At 39.9% G+C, this 20776-nt stretch overlaps 1 protein-coding gene across 1 annotated transcript in view; it reads left to right on the top strand.

Moving 5' to 3' along the window:
* RANBP9 (RAN binding protein 9) overlaps nucleotides 1–20776 on the top strand; it is a 69329-nt gene that overhangs the window by 18724 nt on the left and 29829 nt on the right. Inside the window, exons 3-5 of the mRNA XM_074944808.1 lie at nucleotides 10145–10197; nucleotides 16815–16982; nucleotides 19583–19605. Of these exons, the coding sequence (XP_074800909.1) occupies nucleotides 10145–10197; nucleotides 16815–16982; nucleotides 19583–19605 (244 nt within the window). The remainder of the gene's footprint in view (nucleotides 1–10144; nucleotides 10198–16814; nucleotides 16983–19582; nucleotides 19606–20776) is intronic.

The raw sequence follows: 20776 nt of genomic DNA, 5'->3' as shown, positions 1-20776 counted from the left end.
ACACCAACAACAGACTTATTTGCTACTTACCTGAACAGGACATGCTCACGCTATTGCTCCAGGGCTTGCCTCGAACAGCACTCATTAGGGGACATGCTCCTTCTTCCATGCAACAAGGGCCTTCTATATGCCTTCCCCCATTCCCTTTGCTGTTGAAAGGCCCGTTAAACATAAAAAGGGAAAAAACAAATGTCATGCTGATTGCTCCCACCTGGCTGAGGCAGATGTGGTACCTGTACCTGTCACAGTTTGCGACATGTCCACAGATCCCTCCTCAACCCACACCTTACCTCCTCTCGCAGAACAAAGGACACATTCTCCATCCCAATCTATGGATGTTCCGTCTCAAGGCTTGGGTCCTTCATGGTTCCAACATGGTTCCTGCTCCAAGGAGATACAGGAAATACTACTACACAGTAGAAAATTGGCTACCCATCATACTTACCTGAAAAAGTGGACTAGGTTTCAGGTTTGGTGTAATTCCAGACCAATTACCCCAACATCTTCTACTCTCCTCGTGGTGTTAGACTATGTGCTGGATCTCAAGGGGTCAGGGCTGTTCCTCAGTTCGCTCAAAGTACACCTGGCAGCCATGGTGACTTTCCATCAACAAGTAGAGGGTTACTCAGTTTTCTCACACCCAACCACAAAGAGATTCCTCAAGGGCACAGTGAACCTCTTTCCCCAACCCAGACATCCAACTCCACTGTGGGACCTAAATCTAGTTTTAAAGAACCTCACTAGACTTCCTTTTGTACCTATGGCCACTTGCTTGCTCACATACTGTCAATGAAGATAGGTTTTCTGGTAGCCATCACCTCAGCAAGGAGAATAGGGAAAATAGTGGCACTAATGGCATATTCCCCCCCCCACCCCGCTAACAGTATTCTTTAAAGACAAGGTTACTCTTGGGTCATACCCAAAGTTCATCCCCAGGGTGACCTCGTCTTTTCATATAAATCATCTGATCCACCTCCTGATGTTTTACCCTAAGCCGCCTCATGATAACAAGGAGGCTATACTGCACATGCTAGACATTAGGAGAGCCCTGGCCTTTTACCTGGATAGGATGAAGGCCTTTAGGAAATCTTCTGAGCTTTCCCTTTCCATTGTGGAAAGGTCTAAAGGCACAGCGATATCAGCCCAGACACTCTCCAAATAGGTCTTGAACTATATTAGACATTAGGCTATCATGTTCGCAGTGTGGTACCGCCGTCTGCAATCTGTACACACTCCACAAGATCAGTTTCCTCCTTTGTCACCTTCCTCAAGAATGTTCCTATCTTGGAAATCTGCAGGGCAGCGACCTGGGCATCTGCGTATACCTTCTCAGAACATTAGTGGAGTCTCTGCTTCCGATGCTATCTTTGGCTCTGCAGCATTATCATCCATAACAGACTTGACTCCAAAGTCCCAACTTCCCATGGGGGATTCTGCTTCGCTACTTGAAGAAGAAGAAGAGAGTTACTCACCTTGTGCAGTAACAATGGTTCTTTGAGATGTGTCCCCCTATGGGTGCTCCTTCCTTTTCCCTTATATTTTGGAGTTCTCAATAGGGACTCTGCATCAGAGAAGGAACTGAGGGTGGTTTGCCCACACAGTGCTAGTTAGCCTTGAGGCAGAGCACGAAGTGGGGGGAGAGCGCATGTGCGGTCCAGAGTCTGCTACCAAAGATATCTGATCAGAAGTGCAGGAACGCAGACATGCCTACGGTGGAGTACCCATAGTGGGGACACATCTCGAAGAACTATCATTACTGCACAAGGTGAGTAACTCTCTTTCCGTATTTTAACCTCAGGTCCTACATCATTTTCACTGGTGTTGTCTGTTACACACACAGTTGCTATTAACTTTGTTTCAGTTTTCACCAAAAAGGAAGTCATTTAGCACTTCTGCCATTTCCATGTTTTCTGTTATTGTCTTCCCCCCTCATTAAGTAGTGGGCTTACCGTGTCCTGGGTCTTCCTCGTGCTTCTAATGTATTTGTAGAATAGTTTCTTGTTACCACTTATGTAGTCTGACCTCATATATCACAAACCACTAGACATCACTCAGGTATCTCTGTATGAAACCCAAAAACATTAGACCAAAGTGTCTACATTCTTAGGAGACTTTACGGTGTGCCACAGGCAGAGAACAGGAGAGATTAAGGTGCCATTGGGGCCCCTGCAATAGCAGGGAATTGATTAGATGAGAGATGCCCATATGGTCCCAGCTGGTGAACCACACCTCATTGCACAGAAAGGTGAAAAACCCCCAAGATCCCAGCCAATCTGACCTGGTGGAAAAATTCCTTGCTCGTCCCAGCTCTGGTGAATTACTGTGACCCTGAGCATGTGAGCAAAACACAAGCCAGGCATCTGGAAAGAGGATTCGCTGTACCATCCTAGAACACTGGTCCACCTTGTCTTGTGTTCTGTTTCCAGCTGTGGTCCCTGATGCTTAATTGGAAGTCAAAACCAAACTCTTCCTTCTTCCCAGGAATACATCTAGTCAATTGTGCACAGTGGGAGGGGGAGAAACCTCCCTGAGCTGTTCAGGCAGCTGGTTGAAGTCCCGAAGCATAAGATTTGGTTTATCATTCTCTTTATGCAGAGCTGCACGTGTTAAGAAAGTCTTGAGGGCAATGCAGGCAATCCAGTTTTCCCCTGGGCCTGTGAAGGAAGTGGATGATTGGGGGTAGGGGTGGAGATCTTATAGTCATAGATTCCAAGGCTAGAGGGGATCACCAAGGCCAGACAGCCCACTCCCTACCCTTCCTCTCCAGGCTGTAGAATTCCCCCCCAGAAGCTGGATTAAAGTTTTTTAGGAAACAATCCAGTCTTGTCCTAAAGACTTGAAGCGATGGTGAGTCTGCTGCCACCTCTGGTAAGCTGCACCAGTGGTCAACCACAATCCCATCAAGGAAACTGCATCTCAGATTCAACCCTGAAATATCTAACTTCAACCTCCAGCCACTGCATCCTGTCTCACACTTGTCAGCAAAGTCAGAAAACGGTGTTAGGGATGAGTTGTGTTCTTACTTTGAGTCTAGGGACAATTGTGAACAATGTAATCTCCAAGGAGCATAGCTTCTGTCTTACTTATTTGGCTGTCTTGGTATGAAATATTTGAGTGTTTTAGGAGAGAATATGGGTTACGTTAGTAGGAAACCTGTGGCGAGCTTACTATGAAATGAACAGCCCGTAACATGGAATATATGGCTGTTCTAGTAGGAAATAGGAACCTACCTTTGTAGGAAATATGCTGTTACCATAGTATGAAATGTATAAGTATTTTAAAACAGAACATGTTGCTAATTTCATATACACTGTACAAATATGAATGTTTAATAAATAATAGTACCTTATAAACTTGGCATTTAAAAAAGTGTACACCTTATTTGGAACATTGTAAATGAAAACAAAGTCTTTAAAACAAAAGTGAGCATACCTTTTTTCTGTAAAGGTCATAAATATGTGTATGTAGGGCCTTACATTGTTCTCTGCATCTTGGGGAGTGGCGTAGTGGTAGAATGGCATCTCCCTAGTTTGTGACAGAGTTAAAGGTATCTCCCAAAGCCAGCATTTTCTTTGTTGTTTTGTGGCACAGAATGCCTTGAAAGACCGGTTTCTGGGTGAGGTTGTACTGAATGATCTGTTCCACAATTCAGATATTTTCAGAGATAAAGGGCTGCTGGGGATGCACAGGTTGTGACATAGGCACAGAATGTGGCTGAGTCCTTGAACACAGATGCCTTAGTCTGCAGGAGGGTTATCTTTCCAGCATATTCAGCACCTGTGTCAAGTTTTAGCCATTTTTCTGTCCTCCTCCCTCTTCTCTTTGTCATGCTTTAGGAACTCTTCCCTCCACACATCTTTCTGTCCCTCTCTTTGGATGTGTTCAAAAGCTCTTTGAATGCCCTCTCTTGAGCACCTATTTCTGCTATATAGGACAGGCATTTGCTTTATGATAGCACCCTGTCCTTGGTCATTTCAAAGTCTCAGTAGCTATGGGGGGGAAAAAACTAGTTGTTCCATCTGTAGTATTTGTGCCAACAGTGATTAAAATGTTGACTCTTCCCCCCCCCCCCCCCCTTGATGTTGGAATTGCAGTCCCTTGGGCTTTTTTGTGTTTTGCTTGGATGTGGTAAGACACTTTCAAATTATTCCCATTTTGAGTAGGATCATTGGCCCTGTGGTATGAAGGCAGCAGCAGGGAGTTACTTGCTCCACAACTAGGAGGATAATAAATAAAAGGTGCAGACTGGCATGCTGCTGGCAGAGTGGGGGTGGGGGGGAGGCATCATTCAGCCTAGTTAATTGACTTTACACTTCTGTAGGCTGTGCTTACTATGGAGCAGCAGCTCTCAACCTGGAGTCCAAGGTCCCCTGGGAGGCTGCGAGCAGATTTCAGGGAGTCCACCAAGCAGGGCCAGCATTAGACTCACTGGGGTCCAGGGCAGAAAGCCGAAGCCCCGCCGCCCCAAGCCCTGCCACCTGGGGCTGAAGCCTGAGCAACTTACTTTCACTGGGCCCTGGTGGCCCCGGGCAGTTGCCCTGCTTGCTACCCCCTAATGCTGGCCCTGGCTTTTCCATGCAGAAAAACAGTTGTTATAGTACAGATGGGCCAGGGAATTTTTATAACACGTTGTGGGAGGCCTCAGAAAGAAAAAGGTTGAGAACCCCTGCTATGGAGGATGTTACACTCAAGTGTGTCCACAAGAATCAGAGGAGGATATTTTTCAGAAAGGCAATGGACAAACCGGGAAAATATGCCATGCTACTATGTGCCAGAATAGTGACCCCGGAGCAGGTCTAGCAGTGGAAGAGATCCACAAGCTATCTGAGATTGCTCTATTGCCATGTAATCTCAGTGCTAAATTGGAGTATTACCTTTGTCTTAAACTTTCTTTTGTAACACCCAAGGATCAGCATAAAGTGTACTGCAAAATAAATATGAAATTCACCCACTCTGGCACTACTGCAGAATTCTAAAGTACCTTAAAATCTTTCTTTTTGAGATGTTGATGTAGCATGATTTGGTCAGTTTACCTCATAATAACTTGCATTGCATCAAAGCTGATGGCAGTGATGAAACTAAGATCCAGAAACTTTTTTTTTGCTTTCTTTTCTGTACATGGTGGGTTAAATTCTTATAGTGCTTTACATTTAATTTTTGTAATGGGTTTTTGTACCAAGCCTTGTCTGAGTTAGCTCATAATGACTCACATTAGCTAAAAGTGGAGAGGACCATAATAAAACTGGGCATTAATAAAAGTGCTTTTTTTTTCTTTTCTGTATTTCCTGCTATGATAAAAAGTGCTTTTCTTTTAAAACTTATTAACTCCCATGGTGCTGCTGTCTTCGGTGGGGGGCATACTTAGGGGAGGAAACAACAAACACACCATGGTAAGGTGTGTGGGAAAGGAGACAGCAAGATAGTGGTGGCTGAGTTTATATATTCTTTGCCATGGCCTCCATTTTGACCAAGAGGGGTGGGGGTGTAAAAGTTCAGGGGGCAATGTGATTGTAGACAAATATTATGGTATCCTTATTGTACTCAGAAGTAAGTTGCTCAAAACCCCTTTCCCATAAACTTATATAAAAATATACAATACTTTGAAGTGTTCCCCTCAACAGTTTTTCTCGCCTTGTAATGCAGCAGGATCATCTGGCTGTGATTCATTCAGCTCCTGAGTCTCTGGGACTGAGTCCACTTCTGTATCTGCCATAGCAACAGGATATGAGGTTCAGTATAGCTATCCGCATGCTCCGCATCCTCACCACTGTCAGCAGGGTTTTCTTTGGTGTCCACGCAATGCAGTAGCTCAGTGATGGCATCTCTCCCAGATATGAGAGTCACTGTAACCACAGAACCTCTAAGATCTCTTCATACTCTTAGCCCAGCTGGATCTCCTTTTCCTTAGTGCAGCACTGGGTTGAATCCCTGTTGTGCTTTCTCTCCATTTGTTTGGATAACTACTGGTATACTTGTGTGTGGTGGTGATTCTCCTTCAGATGACTACACACACCTCTCTCCAGAGGGCAATGAAGTGGAAATCTTTGTCACAACAAGACCAGACTAATGCATGAGGTATGACTGCCTAATCGATGATCAGGAGAATAACACAGGTATCTGAAACCCACACGAGGTGGAATTGCAAAGGAAAGACTGGCTGCATGCCAGCGATTTAAACTGCAAGGTGGCAGCCAGCCAGGATAATTCTGGAGCAGTAGAAGGCACACAGGTAAAGAGGCAGGCAACCCAGTTAGTCAACGGAGCAGCATGGGATAGCAGCAGGATGACTTGGCAGTAAAATTGTGTAGCATTTGCCACGGGATGGAGATGCACCCACACCTACTCTATTGCGATGAGGGAGGATTTCACCCTCGGCAAACACACTTCCAAAGTAAAGTTGTTAATGCATATTCAAAGGCCAGATTTGCAACAATATATTTTGTTTGTGGATACCAATAACTTTAATGTGAAACAATCAAATTTGTTGTGGGTCAACTTGAAAGTGTAGACAAAACCTAAATCTAGTGAAAAAACACGCTGGCCTGTTTATGGCTACCCATTTGGCAGATTAAATTTTACAAGAAGAGAATTCAAATAGTTGAACCTTAACCTTTTTGTAATTCCTTAACATTCTGAGAAATTTATATATTGGGTGAAGTGCAAGTAGACAGTTTGTTCTTGTGCCACATGACTAGTTGGAAACCTCAAGAAAAAGTGTTTAAATTAAAGAGGGAAATATAAAAGCCTTTAAATACTATTAGGAATAGTTCTTATTAGCATTTCACCTCTAGTTCTATTGCCAACCTTAAGCTTTTATTCTGCTTTCTCATGGGCTGATTAAAATGATTGTATATGATGTATGATTAAGATTACACTGTATTTTAAAATATTCATACTGAGTCTTGCTAGCACTGTATGACTTCATGATTGCCTTCCAGATATTTGGTTTAAGGCCCAGACACTCTCCATTAACCCACCCTCTTCCTCAGTCCACTCATATCAGTACCAAAATTGGGGCTAGATTTTGGGTCGGGGAAGAGGCAAGGAGGGAACTGCATTCTTTAAAATATATACATATCTTTGAGTTGTAGCTATGTTCTCATTCTCGCCCTCCCCACGTTCTTTAGTCAAATTGGTCTACAGATTGACTGACTGCATTTTGAAGTGAGTCATGCTCCTTCCTGTTCTCACCATCTTTACATGGACTGTTTTATGCCATGACAGCCCTGAGTGGGGGAGGGGTAACTGTCCCTTGGTTTCTTTGTGACTGCCTTCTAAACTGAGCCCCACTTTATGCCAGTGCTTCTTGTAAGTGCTGCAGTAATTGCCTGGGACAACAGCCTAGAGTCCCATTCTGCACCTTGGTCCTGGCCTGCCATTGCCTGTTTGCTTTGTCGTCCTTTTGTTCTGGGCCCTTCTTAAATCCATAGATTTGCCCTTAATTTTACTCCAATTCCAAAACTATAGAAATTCTTGATACGTGAACCTTTAGGGGTGTGGGATGTAACTGTGCAATTCATCTGAGTGTTTCTTTGTACAAGCAATTAATTACTCTGGGCAAATATTTATACTTTTTTAAATCTTTCAGTTCATAAAACACTTAATCCATAGCTCTAGATGCTGGATAACAAGTAAAAATACAAAAGCTTTATTATCTCAACTAATTTACATGCAGTATTTTAGTACGCAAATAAGAAATCAGTGTAGAAGTTGTGATTTTCAGTAACTAAAAGTGAGAACCAAAGTGTGCAGACTTTTTTTTTCCCTTCTTTGTTTCACAGATGCATTGATCCCTGTTGAGGTTAACTGTCTTTTTGTCAATATTTGATTTCACATACTTCTGACTGATTTCTAGCTCATCCTTTCCTTTTCCAGATTTCTACAATAATATAAATTAATCGAAATACTGTCTAGTTTTACTTTAGTTTCTGTAAAGACGCTATGCTGAAACCCTTTAGCTTTCTTAGCAGTATTAAGGGACTCACGTGGTATCCTACAGTAACAGTACGGTTAGTGGGGAGCGGTAGTTAGTGTACCACTTTCTTCACCAGATGAAACCACTGTCTACAGCTATATTAAATGACACATCCCTTTTTGAGACTAATATCCATAGAGCCACCTTTTAAAAGTGATGTGAGGTGGAGAGAAGGGGGCAGAAAATTTTTTATCTTCAGAGGCAGGAACATCTTCTGCTCCTTCAGATTAAATGGAAGTTCTGACCAACATGTTGCATGCAGTCTCAAGTTTCAGTGTACTTGATCTCTGTCTTTGATCCCGCAGTTTGACATCATCTCAGTACTGTTCCTTTATAAAATACTGATATAAAAATTTGACTACCAGTCTTAAAAATTTTTTTTTAGTGTAATTTGGTTAATTTTAAACTTTGGACACTTTCTTGTAGTTGGACTTCAAAAAGAATTTATCTGAATTTATACTGATTAAATGGTATCCTTTACACTTGCTTACAAAACCCTCTTGTCCATTGTATTTTGGACAGATTTATAATTTTCACATTGGAGTCCTTCATATATTGGGGATTATAGACTGGCCTTGTAAATCTGATGCCTTTACATATTTAACGGAAAACTAGGTTTTTCCATTTACGTTATTTGGAATAGTTATGTTGACTCTGTCTTGATCAGTGCCTCAGTAATGTAATTAAAAGTCCAACTCCTAACCCCTTTGTTTACTGACTGATGCTTCAGTTTCTTTGCATCAGAAACTATGGCATTCATCTTTGAAGTGCTGAGGTTCCATCATAGATTGTCAGCACTTCAGGGGTGTGCATGGGATACATCAGATATCACTGGAGGGAATGTTTTTGCATGTAGCGATACATGAGGCAGCAGGGAAGCAGCTAATTGTTTGTGGTGATCGGGAGACATGATGGGAAACCCTGAATTCCCACAAGAGAGCATGTTACATCTATGATGTACTGGTCACTTTCAGGCCATTTAGCCCATGGCCAGTTAGTAGTTATAATTAAAGTATCAAGTTAACTTGTACTCATAATAGAAAATTTATTTGAAAATCAGATGTATACAAAGAGAAGAATGTTAAGAACAAGCTTATTAGTATAGACTATTTTCAAATTGGCCTAGGGAATATTTTTTGTTTAATACTGTTTGTTCATTAGCTACTATGCCTTGATTGATTTATGTATGCAGTGTTGTAGTTGTGTTGGTCCCAGGATATTAGAGACACAAGGTGGATGAGGTAATAGCTTTTAATGGACCAACTCTGAGTACCTTCCCAGACCTGTGTAGCTCAGAAGCTTCTCTCTTTCACCAACAGAGGTTGATGTAATAAAAGATACTACTTTGCTTACCTTGTCTCTTTGATTTATATTATGTGAACTAATTTGAACTATTCTCAAAACCACAATAAATTGAACAGTTTGCTTAGGTTAGACACATCTTGCTAATAACATAAGAATGGCCATACTGGGTCAGATCAATGACCCATGTAGCCAAGGCTTCCAACAGTGGCCAATGCCAGGAGCCCCAGAGGGAATGAACAGAATACGTAATCATAAAGTGATCCATCCCCTGTTACCAGTTCCCAGCTTCTGGCAAACAACATTCAAAGACCATGATTAGGGTTATTAGACTGACTTATAAATGTCTTTTAAAAATATACATTTGTTTCTAAATCTGTATGTAGTCTATAAATGTATGTATTTGGGAAAGTAATTTGTCTCTGCATTTTCTCAAGGGGTTGGTGGACTCTCCAGGGGTTCATTTTTCTCTGGAATTGCCTTCTCTTCAGCAAAGCTTCTTTGATTTCCCCCTCTTCGTAGCAACAGTTACTGGCCTAGTGAAACAAGGCCCTATTGTCAACTTGATGGTCTCCATTAGTACTTTTATATAAAAACTGAGATGTCTGAAGGAGAGGGAACTTGTTCCAAAATTATTTCTGCCTCACGGACAAGTACCTCATCCATGATGCACCAGATCAACAAATACACTGGGAATGTCTTTCCTGTTCTGATTGCACTGCCACTATGCTAGTTTGCACTGCCAGTGTCTCAAATGATCTCTCAGCAATTTAACTGGAACTAGATTAATCAGAATAGTGTTTCTTGGAAATGTCTTTCATATATTGTAAAAGAAAGATAAATTTGTTTTTATTTTGATTTTTACAGTTACATGGGAATTGGGCTTTCTGCTCAAGGTGTAAATATGAACAGACTACCAGGTATGTTTAATATTTATGTGTTTGATTTTAGAAACAATTAAACAATATAATTAACTTAATGGTTCTACAATATAGTAAGTAAATATATTTTGAAATGTGTGATCCTGATGAGCATCAGCAATATGTTTAGCAGGGCATAATATGATATAAAGACAGTCCTTGCTATGTAGAGCTTTCAGCCTAAAAAGTTAATTCTTAATCATGGTCACTGTACTCTGGCTCTCAAGGCATTAAAATCCAGGGTGGATAAAAGCAAATAACATTAAAATCCCTATTTTTTAATTTTAAATATGATCTTTTGATTTAAAGTAAATACAGACTTATTTTTAATAATCTGTTTAAAATTTGCTTTGCAATTGGCAACCTATGTTAAAGTCTCTGCTTATTATAATATATTAAAATGATTTAAATTAAATATAAAAAATTGGCACTAAACATGTACTGTTGACTAAGTTTTTTGAAGTCAAACTACTGAACAGGTAGAAATCACTGGTTAAGAATCTGGAAGCAGTCAGTTCAATTCACTATAGATTATGCTTAATTTGTTTAATAAATTAGTTAATTTTAAATACAAAACTTTTTTCTTATATATCCAGAACATTTAAAGTAGTTTTATTTAATTAAAAAAATAAAATGCCATTTTTGTGCATTTTAGTTGAATTTGAATAGAACTGAACACAAATCACAAGTAAAAAAATCTAGTAAATAAGAAATCCATCATTCACCATTTTCTTAACTTACATGTATTCTAATTTTTATTTATTAAGTGATGTAACTGCATAAATAAATGTTTTCGATATAGTGTAGCCTGCTAGTTAGTGAAGAAAGCACCGGATGTAGGGTAAGAGCTATATTAAGTTGGTGTGAGAAGATAAGATTTACTTAGTGTTTTAATGGTTACTAACCTTGCTTTAGGAAAATAACATACAAATGCAAAACACAGTTAAAACTGATTATTTAAATCAGTGTTCCCTGTTTTCTGATTTAAATCATGATTAAAATAGCTCATTTTTAAATCACTGACTTAATTAATCCAGCCTGTTAATATCCATCATACTTTTCCTATTTAGAACGCCACCAAGACACTTCAGCTACAGAACAAATACAAATCTGGTAAAGTAAGCAGTTGTATGAAAGCCTGAATCACAAAATACTTCCTTACTCAGCAGATTTGTAGTACATCATTTTCTAATAGCTAACAGAGATGCCCTGCTGTGATCAAAAGTATATCATTAAGAGTAGAGCAGAACATCTACTCTTGTCTCAACATGGTTTCCTTATCTATTTTAAGACTGTTAAGGAATGCACAGCATGGTGCCAACCACAGGTGCCAGCCTTCAGTTTTCCCTGTGGGTGCTCAACCCCTGCTCAGCCCCGGGTCTCGCCCCACTGCACCCCTTTCCCCAAGGTCCCACCTCCACCCTGCCTCTTTCCATCCTCTGCCCTGAGCACACCCCGTCCCCACTCCTCTCCCTCCTTCCCAGTGTCTCCTGCATGCCACGGAACAGCTGATTTGCGGTGGGCCGGAGGTGCTGGGAGGGAGGGGGAGGAATTGATCAGCGGGGCGATCAAAAGTATTACCTGCTAACTTTTTTCCATGGGTGCTCCAGTCCTGGAGCCACCCACGGAGTCAGCTTCTGTGGTACCAACACTCTCATGCTTAACTGTGATCACACAAGTGGTTCATTGATTTTTCAGGATCAGGGCCTATATGTTAATACAAATACATGGAATATTGTTGTACAGTGTCAACACATTGTGACGTGTTAGTGTATACTTTACCTGGCTTTTCAGATATTTTAAACTTAGCTATTTCAAATCGTATTGGCCTAAAAAATCCTATTTTTTAACTTGTTTTTTAATAAGAAAAATAGTAGTAATCCTATGGCTGAGATTTTAAGTGCTCAGAGGCTAGCAAAACAAGTTAGTTCTGACAGTAAACCAAACTGATCCTGTAGTGTAATATATAACATTTATTGTCTGTGCTGTCAAATGTCCTTATTATATGTACATGCAGACAAAGTATGGCTGTTGTGGGAACCGTAACTTCCCCGAATTGTAGTATGTTTACATTTCACCTAAAATCTTATGTTAAAGAAAAGCTTCAGTGTAATACAGTAAGATTCTGATCACTAAAATAGCTTCCCTTTGAGTAGGAGTGGGAATGCAGCTCCCATTTTTGAATACATAAGAAATAGGAGACATAAGACTTTTTAAAAAACTTGGTTAATTTTAACCAAATGTAGATAATGTTAAATTTGCCTTACAGCATCTGTAGTCTCCAGTTTCTGATGCATCCAAACAAGTTGCATTTTCAGTCTAAACCTCCTGTCAAGAGTACAATAATGCCAGCGTCCAGTGATGTGGGTAGCAGCTGTGAAGTCAGTGGATTATCAGTGGGTATTCAAAATTATGAAAAAGAGTAAAGAATTCTCAAAGGTATTACTAATTCATGTAGCTTTCCTTTAGTATAGTATTTTTGTGTTGAATTTTCTGAAAGGCCCTTAATTAAAATGGTATCTAGTGAAGCCATTATATTTAAACAGTGTGGGTTGAGTCCTAAATCAGTACAACCAAAGTATGAGAGCACTTTTTTACCGTATTTTACTGACTTTGTATTGTGAATTTGCTGCATATTCTTCTGTTAACTATTTTCATAAATTTTACTTCTCCTTAAAGTATGGCCAATGTAGATCTCCGTATTCAGGATATGCATATTGCCCTAGTTGCATGGAACCCCAGAGAAAGCAATGACCTGTGAAGGTAGTGCACAGGCTCCTTTATATACCTCACTGAACATTCAGATCTGCAAAGGAGCCATATGCCCTACTTCATCACAGTTCCTTTCTGACTGTTTCTGCTGTGAGTGTGGAAGACTTTTCTTCTCTGTACCTCACCACTATCGTTAGATTTATTTTATAATTTAATATAGTAAGTACTGTTAAAAGCTTTAATATTCTCTTTGCCTCTGTGACACTTTGTAGATCAGCCTAGCCTGTTGCATTCATTAGCAGTTAATTTTTCCCACTTCTTGTTGAATTTCCTGGTGAACTCAAATGTGTGGGGGGGGTTTGAGCAATGCTCTTTCTTCAATATGAAAATGTTTGGTATCTCTGTGAAGCTCTTCATCTCTCAGGATGATTGCCACTTTTGATCACTCTTCTGAGTTTATTGGGTGTGCTTAGAAGAAATTTGAGTAATCTGACTAATCTGGTACCTGTAGATCTGAAGGACCTGCAGCCTAGGCTGCTAAAGGGACAGAAGAAGTACAGCCCCATACAATGGAATGGTATTTCAGATGAGCTTGATGCCAAAAGGAAGCTAGGGATCTTTAGAAATCTATGAAGGTGATGCCTCAATACAAAACATCTTTTAGTTCCTTGTGTGTCACTTCTCTTGGTGTCAATTGCTCAATCAGATCCGCATGCCCTATGCGGTATCCCTTGAGAGGAACTGTGTGACCTTTGTAGGTCTGTGGGAGGAATCCATTCTTGCTTCCCCTGAGGAGCACAATCTCTATGGAGAGTGCTGTTTGCCTTCCAAAAATTTATTTGTTCCAGTGTCTCTGGTTGAGAAACTAGGAGCTGTTCTACACTGTAGTTCTGCAGAGGTCAATTTACTGAGAGTCAGGCTTGAAGAGATTTTTGAAATCCGTAATCTTTGCAAATATTTAACTGCAAAACACTGAACTTCGAACGCAGGTTTTTAGATCTCATGGCTTCTATGTAACACTATTTTCTGCACAACCAAAAAACTTGAATCTCTTGCGATAACAGGCCCTCAATGTGTAGTGAAAGGCAATACCAGATTGTCTTGAGGGGAACACCTTTCAATTTTAGTATCAGTTGTGATTATGAAAAATGCATTGGGCACAGGTTGGATGGATGGGCTCACTTGGACAATTTCACATCTGGGTTTACCAGTACTAATTCCTAGACCATGTGACCTTTATCTAAACCTCCTGTTCCCCTCTGAACTCTTCAGAATCTTCATTCATAACTTCCAGGTCAGGTTTCTTCACAGGATCTCTCAGCCTGGCTGCCTAATTGTGCTAAACCACTGAGTTTGGATACTGATCTCCCCCGGAAGGTCATTAGGTCTTTCTAGAGGGTCTTAATGCTTCCACAAGAAACAGCTATGGACAAGGCTTTGTTAGTGAATCTCTAGTAAGAACTGCGCCATTGTCTCCCACAGTTCCTTACATTTTGGATTCTCTCTCAAGCACTCTCGATTATCCTTGAATGCTGATAGGGTCAATCTGAGAGCTGTATTTGCATATCATTTGCCAATACACAGATACTAGCGCACCATAATTAGCACATCATAGTTCAGAGACTTTTTTTAACAAAGAAAAGACTGTCTCATCCTCCTAAGCATTTAGGAGCCACCACCTTCTTGTAAATTGAATCTATATCAGTTGAATCTTTACGAGAATGCTTTTTGTACCATCTAGCCATACAGATTGCATTTTAAGTGGCTATAACATCAGCTGGGAGAATGGTGAGAGATCTAAGCTCTGGTGACTAATCCTCATTATCTGGTGTTTCAAAGGATAAAGTGATCCTGCATTCTCAAATATTTAACTAAGGTGGTCTTAAAATGTCTTTTTAAATCAATCCATCAGCCTCACTTTCTTTCCCTAGACCTCATGACGTGATAGGAGAAGCCAGGTTGCATAGTCAGTGTTAAAAGGAGCCCTTTATCTAAAGAGGATTAAGTCTATATGCATGCCTCTCAGCACTGTGGCATCTGCACGTAAATTGGGAGAATATGCATCTTTGCTCAGATTCATAAATGGATCAGGCTTTGTATCCAGCTATATGAAGCCTGTACAGGTATGACAACAGCTGAAGCCTTTTGTAAATATTTCACCAGGTTCAGAGTAGCTTCTGAAGAATGTTCCTATTAGAAATGTGTAAAGTTGCTACCTGGAGCTCAATTAATATATTTACACATCATTGCTCTCTTTAGTGGGCAGCAGTTATAGAGCTAGTACTCAGCTTTCCTAGATGTTTACCTCAACGATAAGTATTCTTTTATTTAAAAAAAAAAAAAAAAAAATCCTGAAAATTCAGGAGAGCAGTCCTGAAACTTTAATTCTGTGACTCTTCCTTTGACAGTTACTGCTGGGTAATCTCCCATGAGTGGGGCTGTTGGATAGCACTCAGGAGAATGAAATTACTCCCAAGCTCTTTAGGGAGATTGTCTATAGATCCACATTCCAGTGGAGTAGCCAGGTGGAAAAAACGGGGCGCGGGGGGGGGGGGGTGAGAGCGGAGATTAAAAAAGGCGCCACTCCCTGGTACTCACGTGGCAGCGCTCTGGGTCTTCAGCAGCACTTTAGCGTTGGGTCCTTCACTCGCTCTGGTCTTCGGCACTGAAGGACACCTCCCCCCCCACCCCGTGCCACCGCAACGCTGCCGAAGACCGGAGCGAGTGAAGGACCCGACGCCGAAGTGCTGCTGAAATACTGGGAGGTGGTGCCTTTTTTTTATCTCCGCTCCCCCTGACCCGTTGCTGAAGACCCAGAGCGCCGCTGAGTGAGTAAAAATTGTAAAGGTGCCAAGTAATTAAAAAGGTGCCACTTCTGCTCGGTGTGGGAGCGGCCGCTGCCCCGCTCCCCCCCCGTAGCTATGCTACTGCCACATTCCCCGCTTATTTGGAGTCCGTTGGAGTTGCCGATTATGTGGAATGAAACTGGGTTGGAATTGAGATTTGAGCTCCTTTATATACCCTTGCATCGGATGGTCAGATCTGTAAGGGAGCATACATGATGCTTACAAGGTCACTCCTTTCCAGAGTTTTTTGTGTTTGTACTGAGGGAACGCTACAGTTGCTTCATACGTAACTTTCCTTTTGAAAACAGAAGAAAGTGTGCAGTTGTGTGAAACTTATTTATTCTGCAGCTTCTCCACATGCAGAATTAGGCCGCCTTGATTATATTGTGTTAATGACTTTTTTCCCCTGAGTTCACTTCTGCATTTGAGGTTTTCTAGGGCAGCAAGGCTAGTAGTACTACAGTCTGTGGGCTTGGCTATTATGTGGAGGTTGTGCTGCTTCCTGCTGAACAACAATTAAGGATGTTCAAGAGTGGCCGTGACTTTCTCCAGAGACATGTCTGGGTCTTTAGACAGTCTGAATGTGACAGTGACGTGTGCCTTCAAGTATGGATGTTGTAAAATGTGGGAAATTAAGAGGAAACCTCATTATTTTATTGGGACATGCCAGACATGCAGGTAGCTTTAACATTCAGACAGTGGATCTGGTCAGTTGTAAAATCTCAAATCTTTTAAAAAGGGAGAGGGAATTGACAGTCTTTGCCACACTTCCCTTTTTTTTCTTGACTAGTCTATTTGAAATAGAATTTTATGTTCAACCATTTTTGAAAGAAGTTGATATTCAAGTGAACCAGAGCATTTTAATTTAGCACTTTCTGTCGTATGTGTATTGGTAATAGTTATTTTACCGTTTTACAGGAATAACGGTGAGTGTGGTAATCAACCTTAATAAAAAAACTGCTTGGGTTGTAACAAGCTAACTTTTGTTGTATATGTTTATTTCTGTCTGTCAATTTGTAGTAGAAACAAGTGAATAAAACTTGAAATGCTTTGTTATAGGTTGGGATAAACATTCATATGGTTACCATGGAGATGATGGACATTCATTTTGTTCCTCTGGAACTGGACAACCCTATGGCCCAACATTTACAACTGGTGATGTCATTGGTTGTTGTGTAAACCTTATCAACAATACCTGCTTCTACACAAAGAACGGACACAGTTTGGGTATGGAAAACAATCACTGCTAATGATAGCTGATGTCAACAAACCTAGTGCAGTTTTTTGTACGTTTAAAATCTTAAAATTGTGTTAAGCTGCCCCTGACATTGGAGTCAAGATTCATAAGCACCTTAAATATGGACTGATTTTTTTTAAATGGGTTTTATATTGCAGGGCTTTAAACTAGCCGATAAGAAAAATGGAAAAACTTATTAATGCAACATTAAAACCTTATACGTGAATTTGGAGGGTTTGCCCACACCATCTTTCCCAGGAGATCTGCATATATTTCAACTTGTGGTGACTAAGATCTGGCATATGAATTTTCTGAAGGTCTCTAGTCTTCAATTGTTGCAATTAAATTCAAGCTTATATTTTTGAATTTGTAATTATATACTGTGTTACTGTTAGATGAAGTCTGCTAACAAATCTAATTACCCTTTGTCCCAGAGCATAGGAGAATGCATTTCAAATAGTGTGTGTCCCTTTGTGGACAGCACACTGCCAGTAGCTCCATACCCCTTAAATCAAAGGGGCTTTATCTTAAAGCATATTCACTTATCTCACCTGGAAGAAAGATGATCTCTCAAGTAACTGGTTCCCAAGCCATTTAGAGCTGGAACAAAGCCACAAGTTAGTTACGTAGGCCATCCCAAATTTATGGCAGTTAACCCTTCACCGTATGTTTTAGCATCATGTCTCATTATACCACATTGTACAGAAACTTTGAGGATGAGCACAGCAGGGATGGGTGGTGGTAATCTTGCATAAATTACCTGTCTGGTAGTTCAGATAGTCTGCACACACTTTGATGCACAAAGATATTTTTCTTTCCTCATGTCTTGCATGTTTGTATTAGCAGTGGGTTAAGGAGAGGGTTGTGGCTTGGTGAATAGGTTTTGGAAGAGTGTTGAAATAGGGGCTAACATAATAAGGCTTAGACAATGTGAGAAAATGACAAAGGGGAAGAAGAGTTAAGATGTCTCTTGTTGGTAGGAGTGGCACTGAGAAAGAAACTGGCTGTAGATTTAGGCAGGAGCTTAATATAGGCCTTGAAGGGAAGAACAAAAAGCTTATTTAGAGTGATGGAAAGCTGCTGGGAGGCTGCAAAAGTGAGGGGGTGGAGTATTAAGATCAGGGCAACATATAAGAGATCATTCTGGAGAAATTGGAAGAGGAGGAGGTGACAGTCAAGAAGTCCAAAGAGGAAGAGGTTCCAGTAGTCAAGGCAAGAGAAGATTAGGACATGGACAGCAAGTTAGCCTTTTGGATGTGATGGTAGAAGCAGCAGGATTTGGTTACAGTTTTTGTGTGGGAGAAAGACGACAATAGGAATCAAAAGTGATCCCTATATTGAGGGCCTCCATGGTGAAGGATGGAGATGTTAACGGTGGTGGAAAATGGGGTTTGATTTAGGAGGAAAGATTAGAAGCTTTGTTTTTGTCATAGTACATTTGAGATGGTAGTGGTATAGCAGATGGAGAAATAAAACCGAAGTAGATTTGAGTTGTCAGCATAGATGGACAACTAGTAACAAGGTTAAAAATAAAATCCTTACAGCATGAGGAGAAGGAAATTATGATACACCCTCTGGGTTTCAGATACAGAATTTCACTTCTTCAAAATAATCTATTTGAAATTGGAATCCTTTTCTAAAATTTACCTAAAGCTCTGGGAACATATAAAGGTTAGATTTTTTTTTTTTTCCCCTTCCTAATCCCAGCAAATTACAAAATTACCCTTGTGGTTTTATCATTTATCAGCTTCTCATATTTTCTAACTAGATGCTAAAATACCTGGTTTAACTTTATCTAACTCCAATAGAATACTTAGTTTGGATCAGAACTAAATTAATTTTCAACAAAGTCTCTGGTAAATATGCTACTTCTGCTTTAATTTTTGCAAACAAGAAAGGTGCAATGCATTGCCAGTAGGAGACACGTCTTTGCAGTAAACTTTCATCTCGTTGTTGTTATAGTTGCATATGACAGACCTTGTACGTCGCTAGAATATTTTACGAAAATGCTGTTGCTACTTTTTTCCGTAGCATTTAAGACAGTCAACTGTGGCCAAAATTTTCACACTTGATTGCTTAAAGATAGGCTGTCAGATCTATACTTAGTCCTATATAACACTGGTAAGAGAACATAGCTTTAAGCTACCAAAATACTGGTCTGCATATTTTTGTATGGTAGTTTGTTTAATGTTTATCTTTTGAAAATATTTCTTTTCTATTTGCCAAATACTGATCTTTTGGTTCCTGTTACCACTATACTAACTTGTGCAGAAGCATTATGGATGTCCGCATGCCTGTCATATTTACTTTTGAGGCAGGTCTGGGAAGTTTTTGCAAACCTATAACAGATAACTATTAGAGAAACTAAATATTTAGCATCTAGATATTCCCTATTAGATATTCCCTTCAACAATTATAAGATCTGGCAAATTTAACTGACTACTTGGATGCTCCTGCATACTAAATTAAAACAAACAAACAAACCCAAAACAAAAAAAGCCTCTAGGAAGTTACTTGCTCAACTTTTTCCAGTACATTTTGAATACAAATACATGAAAAATTATTTTTAATGCATCTCTGTTTATTACAGGTATTGCTTTCACGGATCTACCGGTAAGATAAGTGGATTTTCAAACAGAAAATAGAATTTTCTGTATACTATAAATAGCTGTTTCAGATGTACTGATTGTTCTTGTCTAGCTTATAGTTCTTGGAAATGTGCACTATGCCCTTTTCATATCATTTTATATCTGTCTAGTTTTCAGTTTGACAAATATTACTGAGGCAAAAACTTGAAACTCAGTATCTGTAAATACTAATACTGAAAAGCAAATAGTTACTATTTTTTCTCTGTTCAGATTTTAGTATCAGGGCATTTTCTTGAGGATTTTGACCAGAAAATCAAGATGAGAATGTAATACATGATTTTAAAAAATTTTATTTATATACCTTGTTTGCTTGTCAACTGGTTGTGAGATAATCTGTGAACAATAATGATAAAGCTAACTTATTTTATATTGTCATAGTTTTATGCCCAAATACAGAAGTATGTGTCCGTGTGTTCATTCTTGAGAATACCTGAGTTGGAAGCACAAATGCCCATTGTTCAAACACAAGTGGTGGCTGTATTATATGCAAAGTCTTCTTAAAACACCAGCTTTTGTGTGTGTAATATCACAAATTTAGGCATTTCCTCCAAGAAAGGCTATTTTTAATGTGTCAATACTAGTCACACTAGGCTTTCTAATTGTAATTTAGTTCATAGTACAAAGTATGTAAACTGTTTTAAATAAATTAAAAATACCTTAATATGGTGACATTCTGCATAAAATTCTATAAGCTCTAGTTATATTTTAATTGGATTTTTCTCCAGCAGCATTCTGTATGAAAGGCCCCCCTGTACCATGGCTACACCATGATGTCTCTTTTTTGCCTTTCTGTCATTCACGTCATTTTCAATCTGGACTTTGGTGTTGTGATTTAGAGGACCATGATTAAGACACACAATCCTGTTGGAGGGCATCACTGTGCCACTAGGTTCTAAGAGAAAAAGCTGAAGAGACGCTACTGGCATCCAAAAATTCACTCTGATCCTAAAACGCATTAGTGCTGGCAAAACAGATTTTACCCCTTTGGGAATTGGGACCATATTTTAAAAGTTCACTGTGAAGGCCAATCTCTGAAAAGAAAATAGAATTTAGAAGACAAATGCTTTGAAGTCATTTTAGATACAAATCAAAGAAATCATAAGAGTTTTAGTGAACTGGTATGGTTCTTTGTAGGC

This window comes from Natator depressus, chromosome 2, assembly GCF_965152275.1.
Source record: "Natator depressus isolate rNatDep1 chromosome 2, rNatDep2.hap1, whole genome shotgun sequence".
NCBI classification, from domain to species: Eukaryota; Metazoa; Chordata; order Testudines; family Cheloniidae; genus Natator; species Natator depressus.
The sequence above is the reverse complement of the archived record's forward strand: the minus strand, read 5'-3'. Positions and strand labels throughout refer to the sequence as shown.